This window comes from Phyllobates terribilis, unplaced genomic scaffold (assembly GCF_046119375.1).
Source record: "Phyllobates terribilis strain yellow unplaced genomic scaffold, ASM4611937v1 Scaffold_2__4_contigs__length_985480577, whole genome shotgun sequence".
Lineage (NCBI taxonomy): Eukaryota > Metazoa > Chordata > Amphibia > Anura > Dendrobatidae > Phyllobates > Phyllobates terribilis.
The window spans coordinates 449,633,448-449,652,435 of record NW_027362762.1 but is presented as its reverse complement, the minus strand read 5'-3'; the positions used below and the strand labels follow the sequence as shown (position 1 = coordinate 449,652,435).

Sequence of the window (18,988 nt, the reverse complement as noted above, 5' to 3'; positions counted from 1 at the left end):
GATAGTGTGACCGTGGCCTCACACTAAGGGGATTGATCTGATATTCTCTGAGGGAGCCCTGAAAGGATCAACCACATCACATAACTGCGCGCAACTCAGTCAGCAAGGACAACATCCTATACCCTGAGCGCCCTCACGTCTCTGGAGGAAGAGAAAGCATCTTCTATACGTCAACCAATAACCGGTACAGCCAGCCAACCACAGGTTTTCTTACAGCGTAGGAGCCGAAGACGTTTAAGAAACCTTCTGCTATTGGCTGATTGTCATTCTGGCTTCTTAGTGGCTGTATAAAATGATGGGGCGTGGCTAAGTGCACCGCTGCGATTGCTACCTACTTCCGGTCCCTTGGCGCACATTCACCCTAGGTCCTAGGTTCCGGGCACTAAGTTACCGCAGTGATTCAACTGACCATACTGAGCCCGAGCTCTGTGGTGCACTGAGTGTACGTCTCCTCTCCGGGGGGACCGGACGTATCAGGTAGCTGCTTATTAATGGCGGGACGGGGATGAGTGCCTTGTGTTTAGTGACGGTTGTGTGTTCCCCCTTTATTACAATGTGTGCGGCGCTGATGTTTGTAAACGTAGTCACTCATCCTCCGTCACTGGTGGCGCTGACAGTCCACATCAACAAACATTAACCTCTCCAGGCCTGGCCATTCGTTTCCATTTTGCATTTCTTTTGTTTTCCCTATTTTTTCCAAGCGCCATACATTTTTATAAAATTTTTTTTTTTTTTCTACTGTATGAGATTTTTTTTTATTATTGTGGGATGGGCTGTAGTTTTGAATAACGCCATTAATTTTACCATAAAATGGGGGAAAAAGGTGTGGTGACAAAATAGAAAAAAAAACCTTTATTTGCTTCATTGTTTTCTTTAGTTTTTTTTTAATTATTTTCAATGTTAAACGCACAAGTTAAATAATATTTTACTGGGATTGGACTTTTACGGATGGGCAGATACCAAGTATGGTTATTTTGATATTTTTTAATTGGCAAAAGGGGGTGATTTCTGTATGTTTAGCTGTCAGATCAGAACTAATACAGAGCTCATGTGTCTGTCACCAGAATATCTGTATTCTGCATTATATCATTTTTTAGAACTCTTGTTTCTCTGGCATTTAGGATAAAATTAACCCTACACATTATCTAACCAGCACTGTGGGGGTCATATTGTGTAGGGGCACCAAGCTTGTACAAGGAGAATAGGTACACCTAGTTGTCATTTATTCATAAATGGCTTGGAAGAACAAAATAGAGTTGGGGTATGTGGACTCAGCGTCTTTTAAAAGCCATTGTGCTTGTTGAGTTTGCCGATGTGAAGATGTTTCAGAAAAACGCCAGCAGTGGTTTTCCCCGAAACGTCTTTGCCGCAGGCGTCTTTTTCCTCTTGTATAAACTTTAAATAGCGAACAACTTCCAAGCAGAAGTCACCCAAAGAATGAACATGCTACTTTTAACCGCTTTTGAAGCCTGAAGTAGATAAAATGTGATTTTCTTGACATATCACTTTTACATTCCTGTACATTGTTCTTTGTAGTGTTTTTTTAGCACTTTTTTTTAGGCTGGTTCCATTCAGAATCTGCCTGAAAAAGATGTTGTGTGCACATACTTTTATAAGAAGACATTCCTGATAAGCCACTGCTAAAGGTGTCCGGCAGCAACGTCAGTCTGCCTGTTTACTGAATTAACCGTGCAAGTGAACGGGGTGGTCTAGAGGTATAGCTGTGTGCAAGGGAATGGGGCGGTCTAGAGGTATAGCTGTGTGGAAGGGAATGGGGCGGTCTAGAGGTATAGCTGTGTGCAAGGGAATGGGGCGGTCTAGAGGTATAGCTGTGTGCAAGGGAATGGGGCGGTCTAGAGGTATAGCTGTGTGCAAGGGAATGGGGCGGTCTAGAGGTATAGCTGTGTGCAAGGGAATGGGGCGGTCTAGAGGTATAGCTGTGTGCAAGGGAATGGGGCGCTCTGGAGGTATAGCTGTGTGCAAGGGAGTGGGGCGCTCTGGAGGTATAGCTGTGTGCAAGGGAATGGGGCGCTCTGGAGGTATAGCTGTGTGCAAGGGAATGGGGCGGTCTAGAGGTATAGCTGTGTGCAAGGGAATGGGGCGGTCTAGAGGTATAGCTGTGTGCAAGGGAATGGGGCGGTCTAGAGGTATAGCTGTGTGCAAGGGAATGGGGCGGTCTAGAGGTATAGCTGTGTGCAAGGGAATGGGGCGCTCTGGAGGTATAGCTGTGCGCAAGGGAATGGGGCGCTCTGGAGGTATAGCTGTGCGCAAGGGAATGGGGCGCTCTGGAGGTATAGCGGTGCGCAAGTGAGCGGGGCCTTCTAGAGGTATAGCGGTGCGCAAGTGAGCGGGGCCTTCTAGAGGTATAGCGGTGCGCAAGTGAGCGGGGCCGTCTGGAGGTATAGCGGTGCGCAAGTGAGCGGGGCCGTCTGGAGGTATAGCGGTGCGCAAGTGAGCGGGGCCGTCTGGAGGTATAGCGGTGCGCAAGTGAGCCATATCATCCACTTCTTGTAATGTGAGTAAATCTATTCCATTTCTGGCATTATAATTCTGAGCCATTTAACTCTTTAAGTATTCCAAAATCTGTACATGTTTGAGTTGCTAAAGACTAGCTAACAAACAAGGAATATTGTTGCTCATACCTATTACGATACATTCACACTTAGCAGAAATCCTTCAGAAAATTTGACTATTGGCATTAAATGCCGTAAAATAATAAAGCTACCATGACTAACCTAATGAATCTCGACACTCTCTGCCCTGTTTATTTCTCTGCAGCAGTCACATGCTATTTATCCATATAACCACTAATCAAATCATTAGCCGCAGTAGTCTTGGGTTGACCAAATCAATTAGGCAAGTTGCTGCCTGTAACGCTCATGTGGGTAGATGGCATGTCTGCTGGGCAGTAAGCTGAGACCAGCTAAGGAGCAGTGCTGTGTTGTTTTGTTACTTTGTGGTGTGTATTGTCAGTATGCAAACTTTTGATGCCACAAAACCCTACTAAAGCTATGACTTTTTTTTTTTTAATTCCAGGAGCCAGTACAATGGGTGAGAGTCCATGCCTGCAGTATGTCAGCCCTTATGCATTTGAAGCAATGCAGAAAGTGGATGTAGTACGGTTGGCTGCCCTGAGTGATCCTGAACTGAGACTTCTGCTACCATGTCTGGTTCGCATGGCCTTGTGTGCCCCTGCTGACCAGAGCCAAAGCTGGGCTCAGGACAAAAAGTTGCTTCTTCGGCTGCTGTCAGGAGTAGAAGCGGTTAATTCCATTGTGGCCTTGCTCTCTGTAGATTTCCATGCGTTAGAGCAGGATGCCAACAAAGAACAACAACTAAGGTTTGTTATATTTGTATACCTACAAATACTGTCAGGGCTGTGGAGTCGGTATAAAATGGACCGACTCCAACTCCTAAAATATTTAATAAATTGGGTACAATAGTTCAATGCAGTTTGTGAGGAATATTATTTCATAAGCATTTGGGAAAGTTATGAAATGTCCTATTCCTGATCTAAGGGTCTAGACTTTTAGCTGAGATGAATCTGTGCTACAGTAAATTTATCACTTAAACATGAGCCATGTATGAGGGAGTCGGAGTAATGGAAATTGAGGAGTCGGAGGTTTGGCTCACCGACTCCACAGCCCTGCATACTGTATATTTATTCATCATCTTGTGTGTTTCTCCCTCTGTACCCTTTTTATCCTTTTTATGATCATTGGGCCAATCCCATCCCCTAGTTTGCTAACAATGCAATCCTTTTGGAACAATGAGTTTTTCGTAGGTTCTTGTCACTGAACAGAAAGGGGATAGACCAATTATGACTTGGCTCCTCTCTCCAGGGGCCACTGTTGTCACACCTCATTTTGTGTTGTATTGTACTATAGTGCTTGCGGCGTGTACTCTCGGCCAGGTACATGTGCTGTACTGTCCCTGCTGTAGGGTTCAGGCTCATTGACTTACTGCTCTTGTTAGTGAGACCGATGAGAGAGAACAATTGTGCTGGAAACACAATAAGCATACCTGAGATTTCACCATAGAACACAGTGAGGTGTAAAGGTGGTTTCACGCTCTATGAAAGCCTAGGGTGACCTATGCTTGCGCACTGGTACATACATAATGGAGCAAAATTAATTTCTCTTGATGTTCTAAATTGATTTGTACCCACATGGGTATGTTTGAACATGTGTTAAGAGGATTTTCCCTATAGTTACCATAGGCCATCCGTATCAGATCGGAGTTGGTCCATCACCTGGAACCCGTACTGATCAGCTCTGTGTAGCACCTGTGGCAGTTGGATGTACACAATATGTGGAGCTGGTACAGCACCACTTAGTGCGCTGTATGCAGCGCTGGGACGGCGGCGCTTAGTGCGTGCTGTATGCGGCGCTGGGACGGCGGTGCCTAGGGCGCGCTGTATGCGGCGCTTGGATGGCGGCGCTTAGGGCGCGCTGTATGCGGCGCTGGGACGGCGGCGCTTAGGGCGCGCTGTATGCGGCGCTGGGACGGCGGCGCTTAGGGCGCGCTGTATGCGGCGCTGGGACGGCGGCGCTTAGGGCGCGCTGTATGCGGCGCTGGGACGGCGGCGCTTAGGGCGCGCTGTATGCGGCGCTGGGACGGCGGCGCTTAGGGCGCGCTGTATGCGGCGCTGGGACGGCGGCGCTTAGGGCGCGCTGTATGCGGCGCTGGGACGGCGGCGCTTAGGGCGCGCTGTATGCGGCGCTGGGACGGCGGCGCTTAGGGCGCGCTGTATGCGGCGCTGGGACGGCGGCGCTTAGGGCGCGCTGTATGCGGCGCTGGGACGGCGGCGCCTAGGGCGCGCTGTATGCGGCGCTGGGACGGCGGCGCCTAGGGCGCGCTGTATGCGGCGCTGGGACGGCGGCGCCTAGGGCGCGCTGTATGCGGCGCTGGGACGGCGGCGCCTAGGGCGCGCTGTATGCGGCGCTGGGACGGCGGCGCCTAGGGCGCGCTGTATGCGGCGCTGGGACGGCGGCGCCTAGGGCGCGCTGTATGCGGCGCTGGGACGGCGGCGCCTAGGGCGCGCTTTTTGCGGCGCTGGGACGGCGGCGCCCAGGGCGCGCTGTATGCGGGTCTGTTCTTGGGTATTGCAGCTTGGCTTCCACTCCCTTCCATAGGACCTGAGCTTCAACAATTGAAAACAGGCACTTCACAGTCTGCAGAGCTGTGTTGCTGCACTCCATACATCAGTCCATCCAGTTTCCGTGGGGGTTACATAGTTAATCAGTACGGTTGCCTGGTGTTGAACCCGCACTGATGTGATATTGAAAACTTATCCTAAGGATAGGTCATCAATATCAGAATAATAATAATAATCTCTGAAGACCCCTTTAAAGTACCTAGCTGTGTAAGTAAGGCCACGTTCACACTGTCAGTATTTGGTCAGTATTTTACATCAGTATTTGTAAGCCAAAACCAGGAGTGGGTGATAAATACAGAAGTGGTGACTTGTTTCTATTATACTTTTCCTCTGATTGTGCCACTCTTGGTTTTGGCTTACAGATACAGAGGTAAAATACTGACCACATACTGATAGTGTGAACGTGGCATAATAGTGATAATAGTAATTATAATAGCAGTAAAGCTTTTGGTAGACTCCCTTTTATTATGAATATACTTGACAAATATAATACCGTGCACATAAGATTTATTTTGTTTAGGGCAGTGTTAATACGTCTTGTTGTCTGCCTCTCACTTTTGTTTATGGCCTCCTTTTTAGTTATTTGATTGGTATATTCTTCTCCATAGACATAAGCTTGGGGGAGGTACGGGAGAAAGTATCCTGGTGTCGCAGCTTCAGCATGGCCTGACATTGGAGTTTGAGCACAGTGATTCTCCTCGTCGATTACGACTAGTGCTCAGTGAGCTACTGGCAATAATCAATAAGGTATGTAATATATATAGGTATATACAGTGTATCTGGGTATAGATGTCACTACTGTAGTAACTGATAAATAAAATGACTGATTTTTAGCCTGAGTTCAGGGTGCTCCCATTCTTTAGCTCTATTTAGTCTTAGGGACAATGAATATTGCCATATTGACAATCCATTTTTATGGTGAACTACGTTATGCATCTTGTGCAGGTTGGGTGTATTCTGATTATTGTTCCTTTTTATAGGTGGCTGATTCTAATGGTGAATATTTCCTGAAGTCATCAGAGCTCTTTGAAAGTCCTGTGCACATGGAGGAAGCGGCGGATGTTCTCTGCATTTTACAAGCTGGTATAATTTGTCTTGCTGATCCTTGAAACTCTGAGAATCGGTACAAGTATCCCTGTGTATTATTGAAGTGAATTCACCATTATGCTGTTCTTCTTTAGAGCTGCACACACTGCTACCTATCACAGACATGGCTGAAGCTCTCCTTCATGTTCGCAATGGAGCTTGGTTCCTTTGTTTGCTGGTCGCCAATGTTCCAGACAGCTTTAATGAAGGTGAGCTTTTTGCTGACTTTTGGTTTGATAGGATTGATCAGATGTAAACCATTCTGTCTTTATCTTCCTATAAAATTTCCAGTAATGTGCTGCACATGTTCAGTGCTGGGGAAGCGTTGTTGCATATTAAGGGTACATGTATCTTTTTGTATTTCCCTCTCATGTCCAATAAACAACATATACCACCTAACCGCAGGATAGATGGTAAATATATAATCGGGAGTGAAATTCACTCTTCTGTGCCTTTTGAACTCTAAATAATAAAGTATGTTTTGAGATCTCGGGAAATTAATTCAGCACAGCCTTGTATGGTGTACTAAATAGGATTTCTGCTGCACTTGTAGGCCCTTAAGTAGTGTTACAGACCAAAGAAAGTTTCTTCTGAAATATGTAGCCAATAAGAACTTTAGGAGCGTGAATAGAAATGTAAAACTTCTTCGCCCAGCAGTGTTATTTGATCACCATAACACAGGAGTTATAAAGTAAGATGGATACCACAGACACAAAATGGAGTTTCTTCTCTCACTTGATTGCTGAGGGTCCAGCCTCTGGGAACCCATCAATAGCTAGAACAGGGGTCCCAATGTCACTTGTGCGAATGTGTTGCTGTCCATGTGCAACCACTGCTTCATTAACTATCTGTAGGAGTTAATGGAGAAGTCATTGCACATGCTCTGTTCAAACAGGGGATCTTGGGCCATCGTTCAAAGGATTCTATGGGGGCTCCGAGAGGCTGGCCTCACGGCAATCATTTAATTTATCTTCTATCCTGTGAATAGATGGCAAAGGAAATTAGCTGCTGACAGGTATCTTGACGTTTTCTTTTTTTATATACTCTTGTGGTCATTGAAAAAATGTGAACTCAGAGCATTCTTACTTTTGGGGGAATTTGAAGAGTTAGCTAGCTGCTCAGCCAACAGTGTATGGCCACATTTAATGGGTATTCTCAAGTTTGTACGTTATCCCTTATCCATGGCAGTCAGATCATGCGCAGTGCCGCTCTATTCATTTTTAATGGGACTGCTAGATATAGCTGAGCACCGCTGTGGGCTGGTCTTCGGCATTCCCATAAAAAATGAATGGAGCTGCAGTGTATATGTTCGACCTCCAGGAACGGGATTGGTGGCTGTCCCAGCGGTCGGATCCAATGGATAGGGGATAACTTGCAAACTTGAGAATACCCCTTTAAGTGTCTACCATATGCTATAATTATATGTAGATTATTGGTAGTCTTCCTCTCATGATACTGTTGTTTTTTGTTATGGGATTGTCATACTCTGTCTGCTTCTGGTAGCGAAGGAAAAATAACACATTACCACTAAGAAGCTATTTTAGCACCTATATTTTTACTAATTAAAACCAGATTGTCAGTCTTAATCATCTTTTTTTTTGGATTCCATTGTTGTACACACTATGATAGGAAGGGTATCCATCCATTTTAATACAGGATATGCATTCTCTGCTTTGTGAGTAAGGTGTGGTTTTAGAAGCAATGGGAAATAATAACAAAAGACTTCTACTTTCCTTTATTCCGGGTCCATAGCTCATAGCTGCTTTTGGCTAAAAAAAAGCTGCTTGTGTGATTCTAACCTTACATTCGCCACATGGCCATAGGAACCAGTGGTCTGCAGATGTTCATTTATTTCTATGAAAAGCGTTTTCTAGACACACTGATCTGTGCAGCGGTTATTGTACAGGGACAAGGAGGTTAGTTGCATATATTGTGAATGGTGGAGCCTTATTTTTCTATTTTATTGAAACCTTTCATTGTAATTCTGCCTGTGAGAATAATGATGTTCTGTTGAGATCACTTTGCAACAGTCATATGAGGAGTTGGCCTAGTGTGATTCTTGGTGGTCTCAGTGAAAACTTAGAGATATTAGTATTTAATTTCTTTAAATGATTTGGAAAATGTAAAAAAAATAAACACTTAAAATTGTTCAGAGTGCTTTACATAAAAACTTGGTTTAAACCATAGAACACTTTCTGGTGTCACATTTCTTTTATGTGGCAAACAATGCTTTTCCTTGGATTCACTATATTGGTTGCAGTGGTAAAAGTGAGTCTTATGCAAGTAGTGGCCAATATGGAAACTGCAATTTTTACTTGTAAATAGAGGTCTACGTACAAACATAGGTTTGCATAGCCCTTTAACGACCGCCGATGCGCATTAAAACGGTGGTTAAGGAGCCTTATTTCCCTCATTGCCGTTTTAAAACGGCGATCGGGAATAAGGCTGTAGCCCCCCCCCAGAGTCGGAAAGTCTCCGGGTAGCTGAGACCCTGGAGAACATGATCAGGGCTGGTTATACATGTCAGAGGAGAGAGAAATGATGCCCCCCTGAGCACATCTGGTACCTCCACCGTCCCCCAGACCTTCTGATCTGTCCTTCGGCCCTCCGTCATCTTCCTGGAGAAAAAAATGGCGGGCGCATGCGCAGTGCACCCGCCGAGTTCTGCCGGCTGATACCCAGCAACAATAGGGAATTTTTCCTATTTGTTCCTTTTGATCACTGTGATAAACCTTATCACAGTGATCAAAAGCAAAAAAATAGTAAATCAAATCCCCCTTTGTCACCCCCTTAGTTAGATAAAAATTCTAAAATAAAAAATCTAAATATATTTTTCCACTCCTTGCCATTAGGGTTAGGATTAGGGTTGTGTGAGGGTTAGGATTTGGGTTACGGTTTTGTTAGGGTTAGGCTTTGGGTTAGGGTTAGAGTTGGGATTTTTTCAAAAGTAAAGAAAAAAAATGATGACGATATGGCCACTAGTGTTGAGCGCAAGTGCTCGCTACTTGAGTTTGCATCGGGTACTCGGGTATGCACCGAGTATCACGGTTGCTGTAATGACATGCTCGAGTCCTCCCCACGTGTTTCACAGCTGTGTAGTGCAGTGCAAATAAAAACACATGGGGATTGCCTGCCATACACGGGCAATGCCCGCATGTTTTTTTTGGTGTCTAACAGCCGTGAAACACGCAAGCATGTCACTCTAGCACCCGTGATACTCAATGCATTCCCGAGTACCCGATGCAAACTCAAGTAGTGAGCACTTGCGCTCAACCCTAATGACAACATATTCAATATGATGACTTAATGTTATGAAATTCTGTGTCATACTTCTGGGTTCAAAATGCTCACTATACCCCTTGATAAAATCCTTGAGGAGTTTAGTTTCCAAAATGGAGTCACTTGTGGGGAGTTTCCACTGTTTAGGCACATCAGGGGCTCTCCAAATGTGACATGGCGTCCGCTCTAGATTCCAGCCAATTTTGCTTTCAAAAAGTCAAATGGCGCTCCTTTCCTTCCGAGCCCTGCCGTCCGCCCAAACAGTGGTTTTCCCTCACATATGGGATATCTGCATGCTCAGGAGAACTTCCTCAACAAATGTTGTGGTCCACTTTCTCTGGTTACCCTTGTGAAAATGAAAAAAAAAATTGGTGTTTGAAGTAAAATTTGTGTGAAAAAAGTTGAATGTTCATTTTTTTCCTTCCATGTTACTTCAGTTCCTGTGAAGTACCTGAAGGGTTAATAAACCTTTTGAATGTGGTTTTAACCCCTTCATGACCAGAGCATTTTCCGTTTTTGCATTTTCGTTTTTTGCTCCCCTTGTTTCCAGAGCCATAGCGTCTTTATTTTTTGTCAATATGGCCGTGTGAGGGATTATTTTTTGCGGGACGAGTTGTACCTTTAAACGCCATTACTAGTTTTACCATATTGTGTACTGGAAAATGGGGAAAAAATTCCAAGTAAGGTGAAATTGCAAAAAAAATGCAATTCCACAGTTGTTGGTTTTTTTTTCTTTCCACGTTCACTGAATGCTAAAACTGACCTGCCATTATTATTCTTCAGGTCATTAAGAGTTCGTAGACACCAAACATGTATAGGTTCTTTTTTTGTTTAAGTGGTGAAAAAAAATTCCAAAATTTGCTAAAAAATAATAAATGGTGCCATTTTCCGAGACCCACAGCGTCGACATTTTTCGGGATTTGGGGTTGGATGAGGGCTTATTTTTTGCGCGCCGGGCTGTCGTTTTTATTGATACCATTTTGGGGTAGATCCGATGTTTTGATCGCTCGTTATTGCAATTTTGCAGCGACCAAAAAAGATGTAATTCTGGCGTTTGGAATTTTTTTTCTCGTTATGCCGTTTACCGATCGGATTAATTATTTTATATTGATAGATCGGGCGATTCTGAACTTGGCGATACCAAATATGTGTATGTGGGGTTTATTTTATTTTGAATTGGACAAAAGGGGGTGATTTTAAACTTATTTTATATATTTTTTTTAAATATTTCTTAAAACATTTTTTTTTACCCTTTTTGCTTGCTTCTATAGTCTCCATAGGAGACTAGAAGCAGCAACTGTCCGATCGCCTCTGCTACATAGAGGTGATGAGCAGAAATGCTCCTGTGCTATGAGTGCCGACCACTAGGTGGCGCTCATAGCAGTCTTTACATTTCAACCACTGGGGTCTGAGATTGACAGTGGCATTTAACTAGTTAACAGCCGCGGGTGGATCGCGATTCCACCCGCTGCTGTTGCGGGCACATGTTAGCTGTAATAATCAGCTGACATGTGCTCGGTTCAGTGCGGGCTCAGCACCGGAGCCCTCACTGAACCGGCCTTTCCGGCGTGTTTCGTACTATTACTGACCACGTCGGAAAGGGGTTAAAGAGCTTGAGGTGTGCAGCTTTTAGAATGGTGTCACTTTTGGATATTTTCTGTGATAAAGGCCCCTCAAAGTCGCTTCAAATGTGATGTGGTCCCTAAAAAAAAAAAAAAAATAATAATTTTGTAAATGTTGGAAAAATGAGAAATCGCTGGTCAACTTTTAACCCTTATAACTTCCTAACAAAAAAAGTGTTGCAAAAATTGTGCTGATGTAAAGTAGGCATGTGGGAAATGTTATTTATGAACTATTTTGTGTGACATATCTCTCTGATTTAAGGGAATAAGAATTCAAAGTTTGAAAATTGCAAAAGTTTTGCTAAATCTGTTTTTTTTTTTCACAAATATACTCCAGTCATATCGAAGAAATTTTACCACTGTGATGAAGTACAATATGCCACGAAAAAACAATCTCCGAATCCGTGGGATCCTTTGGAGCGTTCCAGAGTAATTACCTCATAAAGTGACACTGGTCAGAATTGTAAAATTTGGCCTGGTCATTAAGGACCTAATTCTATCCGTCACTAAGGGGATAGAAATTTTATACTCCAAATAGAAGGATCTATTGTGTAATCAAGACTTATTATGATTTGAAGAGTCTCCTCTCTCCCCCACCCCGAATGCAGTGGAGCTATACTAAAATGCTTTAAAATTGTATATTGCCTTCTGTAAATGTTTTTGTTAACTTCATTTATCTAATTGTTATTAATATTGATATCACAGCAAATGCACCAGCATGAGCAAACACAGTTAAAGTACTAAAATATAAAAATCTGCCTGTTTTATACATGAATCTAAAAACCATCAAATACTCATTATATTTTGTGTAGTTTGTAGGAGCTTGATAAAAAATGGAGAACGTCAAGATGAAGAAAGTACTGGAGGGAGGCGCAGAACTGAAGCTCTTCGACAACTGTGCAAGATGAATCCATCACAAGCCCTGAAAGTTCGAGGCATGGTGGTAAGTAGCTTTGCTTATTTCACCAATTCTTTTATACCAACAGTTATCATGTTTACTAGACTGTCGCGGACCTTTTTGTTTTGTGCTTTACTTGTCAGGTAGAGGAATGTCACCTTCCAGGGCTTGGTGTAGCATTGACATTGGACCATACCAAAAATGAGGCTGGTGATGATGGTGTGAGCAACATGGTGTGCTTTGTAAGCGGGCTACTCCTTGGGACCAATGCAAAAGTTAGGACCTGGTTTGGCACCTTTATTCGTAATGGTCAACTGGTAAGATCTCCCTATTATATATTGTCTTTTTTCTAGATATTAAATAGTAATTTCCAGTTATTACATGGTTGATCTATTACTGTTACAATGTGTACTGACAATGGAAATTCCTCTTTTTCTATTTTAGAGAAGACGAGAAAACAGCAGCTCGGTTCTGTGGCAAATGAGGCGGCAGCTCCTCTCTGAGTTAATGAGTATTCTTCCAACAGAGAAAAAACCACAGATATCAAAGTGCGGAGATATTGAGCTTGGAGGACCTGTCTACTGTGGACTCAAAGAGGAACATGTAGTCAAAGCCAGTGCCCTGCTTCGCCTGTATTGTGCCTTGATGGGAATTGCCGGTCTTAAGTAAATACCCTTCTTTTTTTTTTTTTTTAACACTGTAGCACAGGACTGGGATTAATCGTTTCATAGTAGTTGAGGATATTAAAGGCACAGGTCAATTAAGTTCACACTATAATCCTAACATGTTGATGCAGAGGAGGTCAACTATGCCAACTAGTGTTTCTTAACCACATGGATATAACAGATAACCCCGTTGTGTGTAACATCTAAGAAATGCATGCAAGTACCATATATGAGAAGTATCATATATGTTTAAACCTGTAAGTAAAGTGACTCTATTCTAGCTAGGGAGACATTTTAGTAATCAACTGATAATTCTCATTCACTTCTTTTTTCTTAATATTTGCATGTTTATTAAAGATTATAGCTCAAAAGATGAAAACGGGAGAGAGATACAAAATTGGGGGAACATTGGATCCATCCAAAATTAAACTGATTGGATAGTTAGTCATCTTATATGTAATGTCTCTGTAAGGCCAGTTTCACATGTCTGAAACACGTCCTGTGCTCTCATAACAATACCCGGCCCGACTGCCAAGTCTTCTAACCTGAGTGAACTGCCTCATATGTGTTTATTAGTTAAGGTGAAGAAATCCGGCAGTCACGCCGGGTATTACAATGTGAGTACGGTTCGTGTTTCATTCATGGGCATGTGAAACCTACCTAAAGAAGAACATGATGGTGGGAAAAATGCTTGAAAGCTCCTCAACCCTACCGTGTTGGTATTTTCTCCCATAACCCCCCACGACAGCACCAAAGGAGGAGGATGTCATCCCACCCTCATAGGGACAGGAAACACAAAGAGGTCAAATAGCCCCTCCCTCATCCTCCCTCCAGTGTTTTTTCCTGTCCCTATTGGGATGAAGAGGTCACCCAGGGTGCTCTGTGCCGGCGGCAGACACCCAGCATACCTTTAAGCCGGGTAGTTTTCCTCCTCCTCCTCCCCTTATGCTGCTCCCGTCTCCTCCGGGACTCAGGACCCCCATCCCCACAGAGTCCGCGCCTGCGGGTAAGGTCCGGTGGGTGTCGGGCTGGAGGCCTCCTCGAGCTCTCTAGCCCAGCTCCTCCCCCCTCTCAAGGCAGCCTCCGGCGGTCTCCATAGTGGAGAGACGCGCACTGGATCCCGGAAGTGACGCGGACCGCTGATGACGTCACTTCCGGTGTGCGTTCCACCCTGGAACACAGTAACCTGAAAACGGACGGAAAGTGATGTGGGACGCCGAAACAGGGTCCCTTAGGTCACTTCCAGTCCGTTTAGGGACATCCTCTGCACAAAAAAATAAATAACTATATAAATAAATAATCAAATAATCCCGCAGTTGATCGCAAGTGTTCCTGCTTCACCAATTGGACCAAGGGGGAGGAGCCTTCCCACCCCCCTCCCCAGGGAAAGAGGGAGAGCGCTGAGTCCAGTCGCCTATATAAGAGCCCTGGACGGAAGACATCGAAGGTAGGACCTAATCCGTTTTTGTATTTTTATACACTGGATGGTCAGGAATCTATCTTCTCCATGTCTGCGGAGCCCAGCGCAATTCCAGTCCCAGTAAGTCTGGCACTGGGGGTCCTTTCCTAGGTGCAGGTTAGAATTGATACATTACCCTTCTCCCTCTTTTTTAGGGGGACAAAGATCCTGCACCAGGAAATAAATCTAGCCGGAAGTGTGCTATATGTTCAAAAAAACTATCTTCTTCAAACAAAAAATATTTATGCCTGAAATGCACGGAGAAAATTATTAGGGAAGAGCAGCCGTCCCTCATTCTAAGGTTTGCGGTGGTTCAAGAGGATCAAACGTTACATTTTCAATTCAACGTATTATCGTTCGGAATATTCTCAGCACCAAGAATATTTACCAAAATTATGTCAGAGGTAGTGGCTTCTATAAGAACGGAGAAAATCTGCATCATTCCCTACCTCAACGACTTATTGCTAGTAAGTCCCTCGGTGGCATCACTTCAGGAAGATCTGCAAAGAACAATCCAAATCCTGACCACCCTAGGGTGGTTGATAAATCCTCAAAAATCAGACCTGGTGCCTGCCACAGAAAAAACGTTCCTGGGTGTTCTATTAGACATCGCCAGACCAACCCCCTTCTTACCAAAGGACAAGCAGATACTTTTGAGAGCCAAGATATCGAAGCTGAAGACCCTGAACAGGGTGTCCCTAAGATTTGCCATGTCAGCCCTCGGCTCCATGACAGCCTGCATCCAATCAGTAGCCTGGGCTCAAGCTCACACCAGGGTATTGCAAACCCATATTCTCGCACAGTGGGACGGATCCCCAGACTCCCTCAACAAGAAGATCCCGATCCCTCATTATGTGAAAACATCCCTGTCATGGTGGCTCAGCCCAAGAAACCTAAGAACAGGGGTTCCATGGTCTGTCCCCTCTGATAACAGTCAAGGTAGACGCCAGCAAGACGAGATGGGGAGCCGTCGTCGCCCAAACCCCCTTCCAGGGGGTCTGGACAGAAGAGATTAGCAGGAGATCCTCCAACTTCCGCGAATTAAAGGCTCCAATCATTGTGGGCAAACACGTAAAAGTCTATTCAGACAACATGACTACCGTAGCTCACCTGTCCCATCAAGGGAGTACAGGGTACAAGAATCTAAAAAGTATCTCGGAAAGAATATTCTTCTGGGCGGAAAGACATCTTCGTTCCTTATCAGGTCTGCACATAAAAGGCTCAAACAACATCCAGGCCGATTTTCTGAACAGAAGGAATATCCATCCTGGAGAATGGGAACTGGACTCAGACATTTTCCACATGCTGACCAGACAATGGGGTCATCCGGAGGTAGACCTCTTTGCAAGACGCCAAAACACCAAGGCAGAAAAATACTTCTCCCTACATCCGGGCGACGTATGCCTGGGGATAGATGCATTCGCTCACCCTTGGCGTTTCCATCTAGCTTACGCTTTTCCTCCAATTCCATTGCTACCCAGGACCTTACAGAAAGTATGGACCGAGGAAGTCAAGGTAATCTTGATAGCCCCACTTTGGCCCAAAAGGAGCTGGTTCTGTGCACTAAACAGTGTAAGCATAGAAGGCCCCTTCATTCTGCCAGCAATCAAAAACCTTCTCCATCAGGGTCCAATACTCCATCCAGATCCAGAGAACCTTCATCTAGCGGCCTGGCTTCTAAGTTCACAATCCTAAAAGCCAAAGGACTCTCAGACCGAGTAATTCATACTCTACGAAGAAGTAGGAAACAAATAACAATCTCCATATACAGCACGATATGGAAGACCTTCCTAATATGGTATAAACCAAATATGCCAGATCTTCGGCATCCTGACATGACCCAGATCTTGGATTTTCTACAGAAGGAGCTGGAAAAAGGCCTTAGGCCCAGCACCCTCAAGATACAGATCGCAGCGCTGAGTGCCTATTTCGACCAAAGCTTAGCCGAACATCGATGGGTAAAAAGGTTCATGATAGCAGCTACTCGTCTGCGTCCCAGAATAATCAACCACGTTCCCTCCTGGGATCTTAATATCGTCCTTAAAGGTCTGACACTACCACTGTTTGAAACTTTGGCCTCAATAGAGCTGGATAAGTTAGCCTGGAAAACCAACTTTTCTAGTAGCAATTACCACTGCCAGGAGAGTGGGAGAAATCCAGGCCTTCTCAGTGAATGACCCGTATTTGAGAATCCTGGATGATAGGATTATTCTACAGCTGGACCCATCTTACTTACCAAAAGTGGCCTCAGACTTTCATAGATCACAGGAGATAATTCTGCCCTCCTTCTGTCAGAAGTCAAAGAAAAAAAGAAGAATTCCATTCTTTGGACGCAAGACGGGTTGTTCTTCACTACCTCCAAAAGACAGAGGCCCGGAGGAAGGATCAGAACCTCTTCATTCAGCCATCTGGTCAAAACAGAAAAAGTCTCAAAAGTTACCATCGCTACTTGGATCAAGAAGGCAATTGTGGAGTCATATCAGATCCAGGATCTCTCACCACCAGAAAAGCTAAAAGCACACTCTACTAGAGCCATGTCCGTCTCCTGGGCAGAGAAGGCTAACGCTTCCCTCGAGCAGATATGGAGAGCAGCTACATGGTCCTCTGTCCATACCTTCACCAAACATTACAAACTTAATTTAATGTCCATTAAGGACTTGGCCTTTGGGCTGAAAATGCTTCAGGCCATTGTCCCTCCCTGAGCATGAGTTTTTGGTACTCCTCCTCTGTTGCCGTCGTAGGGGGTTATTGGAGAAAATAGAATTAGACTTACCGGTAATTCGGTTTCTAATAACCCTCCACGACAGCACTGGTAATTCCCTCCCAGGTTTGGTTAGCCAATCATTTAATTTGAATAAGAATAAATATAATTTGAAGCATTCATACTTCTGTGGTCCTTTATAAAAACACTGGAGGGAGGGGCTATTTGACCTCTTTGTGCGTCCTGTACCTATTAGGGTGGGGTGACATCCTCCTTCTTTGGTGCTGTCATGGAGGGTTATTAGAAACCGAATTACCGGTAAGTCTAATTCTATTTTTTTTTTATTTCAGGCCAACGGATGAAGAAGCCGAGCAGGTACTTCAGCTCATGACCAGCCGTCCACCTGCGACTCCTGGTGGAGTGCGCTTTGTCTCACTTTCCTTCTGTATGCTGCTGGCGTTCTCTACACTAGTAAGGTGAGTTGTGCATTGCTGATCGTAGTATGAACTTTTATTTTGCAATTTAAAGTCTTCCTGCTAATGCATGCTGAGGTATTTGAAGGTGTGGTATAGTTAATTTTGCCTTGCATTATGCTGTGTGCTCCAGGTTGATTTTACTGCTTGCAAGAATAGTGTCTTGAGTGACTGTTTTATCCAAATTATAATATTTTTTCAATAATGTTTTACTTAGTATATTACTTCAAAACCATTTTTTTTAAATTGGATTAAAATTATCTCAGTACTTTTTGCTGAACATAACCTGTTTTATAGAGAAAAAAAGATTAAAAAGTAATATTTTTTTTATGTACGTTGGCAATATGATGGCCTGTTTTGTGAGTGAATTTGTAGGTTTTTTTTTATTTTTTTTTTTATTACTCCTTTTTTTTGGGTGCTTGTGAGTTTTATTACTTTACTGTGTAATGAAGAGGGAAACAGCAAGTCCACTTTATTTTTGTTGTTTTATATTGTCATACTTCTTCCCACATGTCATTACAGTTGTGGAGGTACCACAATTCCAGATTTTTTTACTGCAGCATTTATAAGTGAGGAAAAATCAGTTCCACAACTTAACTGCATAAAAAGAAGCAATGCAAAACCCCAAAACAAAGCACTATGGTTCTTTAGCTGTTAGCTGATATCATTGTTGTCATTTGGCATTAGATGTAACATTGCTGTTGTGTGTCAATATATATATTTTCTTCATAACTTTCTCTGTCACTTTTTATTAAAAAATGGATTGAGGACAAACCTACAAAAGTGCACATCCAGCACTAATGAATAGAGAGGGCGACACCGCTCGATTCTCTCATATGGAGCTGTGTAATATATTATCATCAGTACTTCCACCTAAGTAGCTGTCCATATATATTTCTGCAGGACATGAAGTATTTCTAAATGTTATAGACAAAAAAGGAGCTGACAACAGTTCAAGATGAACGACAGTAAGCCACTAAAAAAGGGATATGAATATGAAGAAAACGTTCTCGGATGCAGACCAACTCCAAAATGCAGTGTGTCGCATCATGCATGGTCCTGCAAGAAAACCCATTTAATGTAACAATTGTGGCAGGGCATATTCCAGTATTGCATTATTTTTAGGAAGTAATTAATCTGATTTGTTTCAGTACCCCAGAACAGGAACAATTGATGTTGATGTGGCTTAGCTGGATGATAAAAGAAGAAGCTTACTTTGAAAGGTTGGTATTTGTGGGGAAAAAAGTTGTCTGAAAATGTAATGTAGGTAAAATGATTAATCGTGACAGTAATAAGTGATCATAAACTATTGCTAACTTGTCGTTTATAGCACAGCTGGAGTGTCTGCCTCATTTGGAGAAATGCTGCTATTAGTTGCCATGTATTTCCATAGCAATCAGCTGAGCGCCATCATCGATTTGGTCTGTTCCACTTTGGGAATGAAGGTACATAGAAAATTGCAATATCTACACAATGTAGGGAGGGTGCTGCATTATTACCTACTTTTTTACTCTTAGACTGTGTGGAGTAGATACATAGAGGACAATATGCTTATATTTTCATAAAACACTTCTGTGGAATAATCCCCAAAAATATGTCCGTGAGATATAATCGTCGAAGCAATGTCCTGGACCTCTTCTTCTATGG

General features: G+C 43.7%; 1 protein-coding gene across 1 annotated transcript in view; it reads left to right on the top strand.

Moving 5' to 3' along the window:
• Positions 1 to 314: 314 nt before the first annotated feature.
• Positions 315 to 18,988, top strand: part of INTS2 (integrator complex subunit 2) — an 84,422-nt gene continuing 65,748 nt past the window's right edge. Inside the window, exons 1-11 of the mRNA XM_073665495.1 lie at positions 315 to 477; positions 3,037 to 3,340; positions 5,767 to 5,905; positions 6,139 to 6,241; positions 6,340 to 6,453; positions 11,958 to 12,088; positions 12,187 to 12,360; positions 12,488 to 12,708; positions 17,219 to 17,344; positions 18,493 to 18,564; positions 18,672 to 18,786. Of these exons, the coding sequence (XP_073521596.1) occupies positions 3,048 to 3,340; positions 5,767 to 5,905; positions 6,139 to 6,241; positions 6,340 to 6,453; positions 11,958 to 12,088; positions 12,187 to 12,360; positions 12,488 to 12,708; positions 17,219 to 17,344; positions 18,493 to 18,564; positions 18,672 to 18,786 (1,488 nt within the window). The 5' untranslated portion in view covers positions 315 to 477; positions 3,037 to 3,047. The remainder of the gene's footprint in view (positions 478 to 3,036; positions 3,341 to 5,766; positions 5,906 to 6,138; positions 6,242 to 6,339; positions 6,454 to 11,957; positions 12,089 to 12,186; positions 12,361 to 12,487; positions 12,709 to 17,218; positions 17,345 to 18,492; positions 18,565 to 18,671; positions 18,787 to 18,988) is intronic.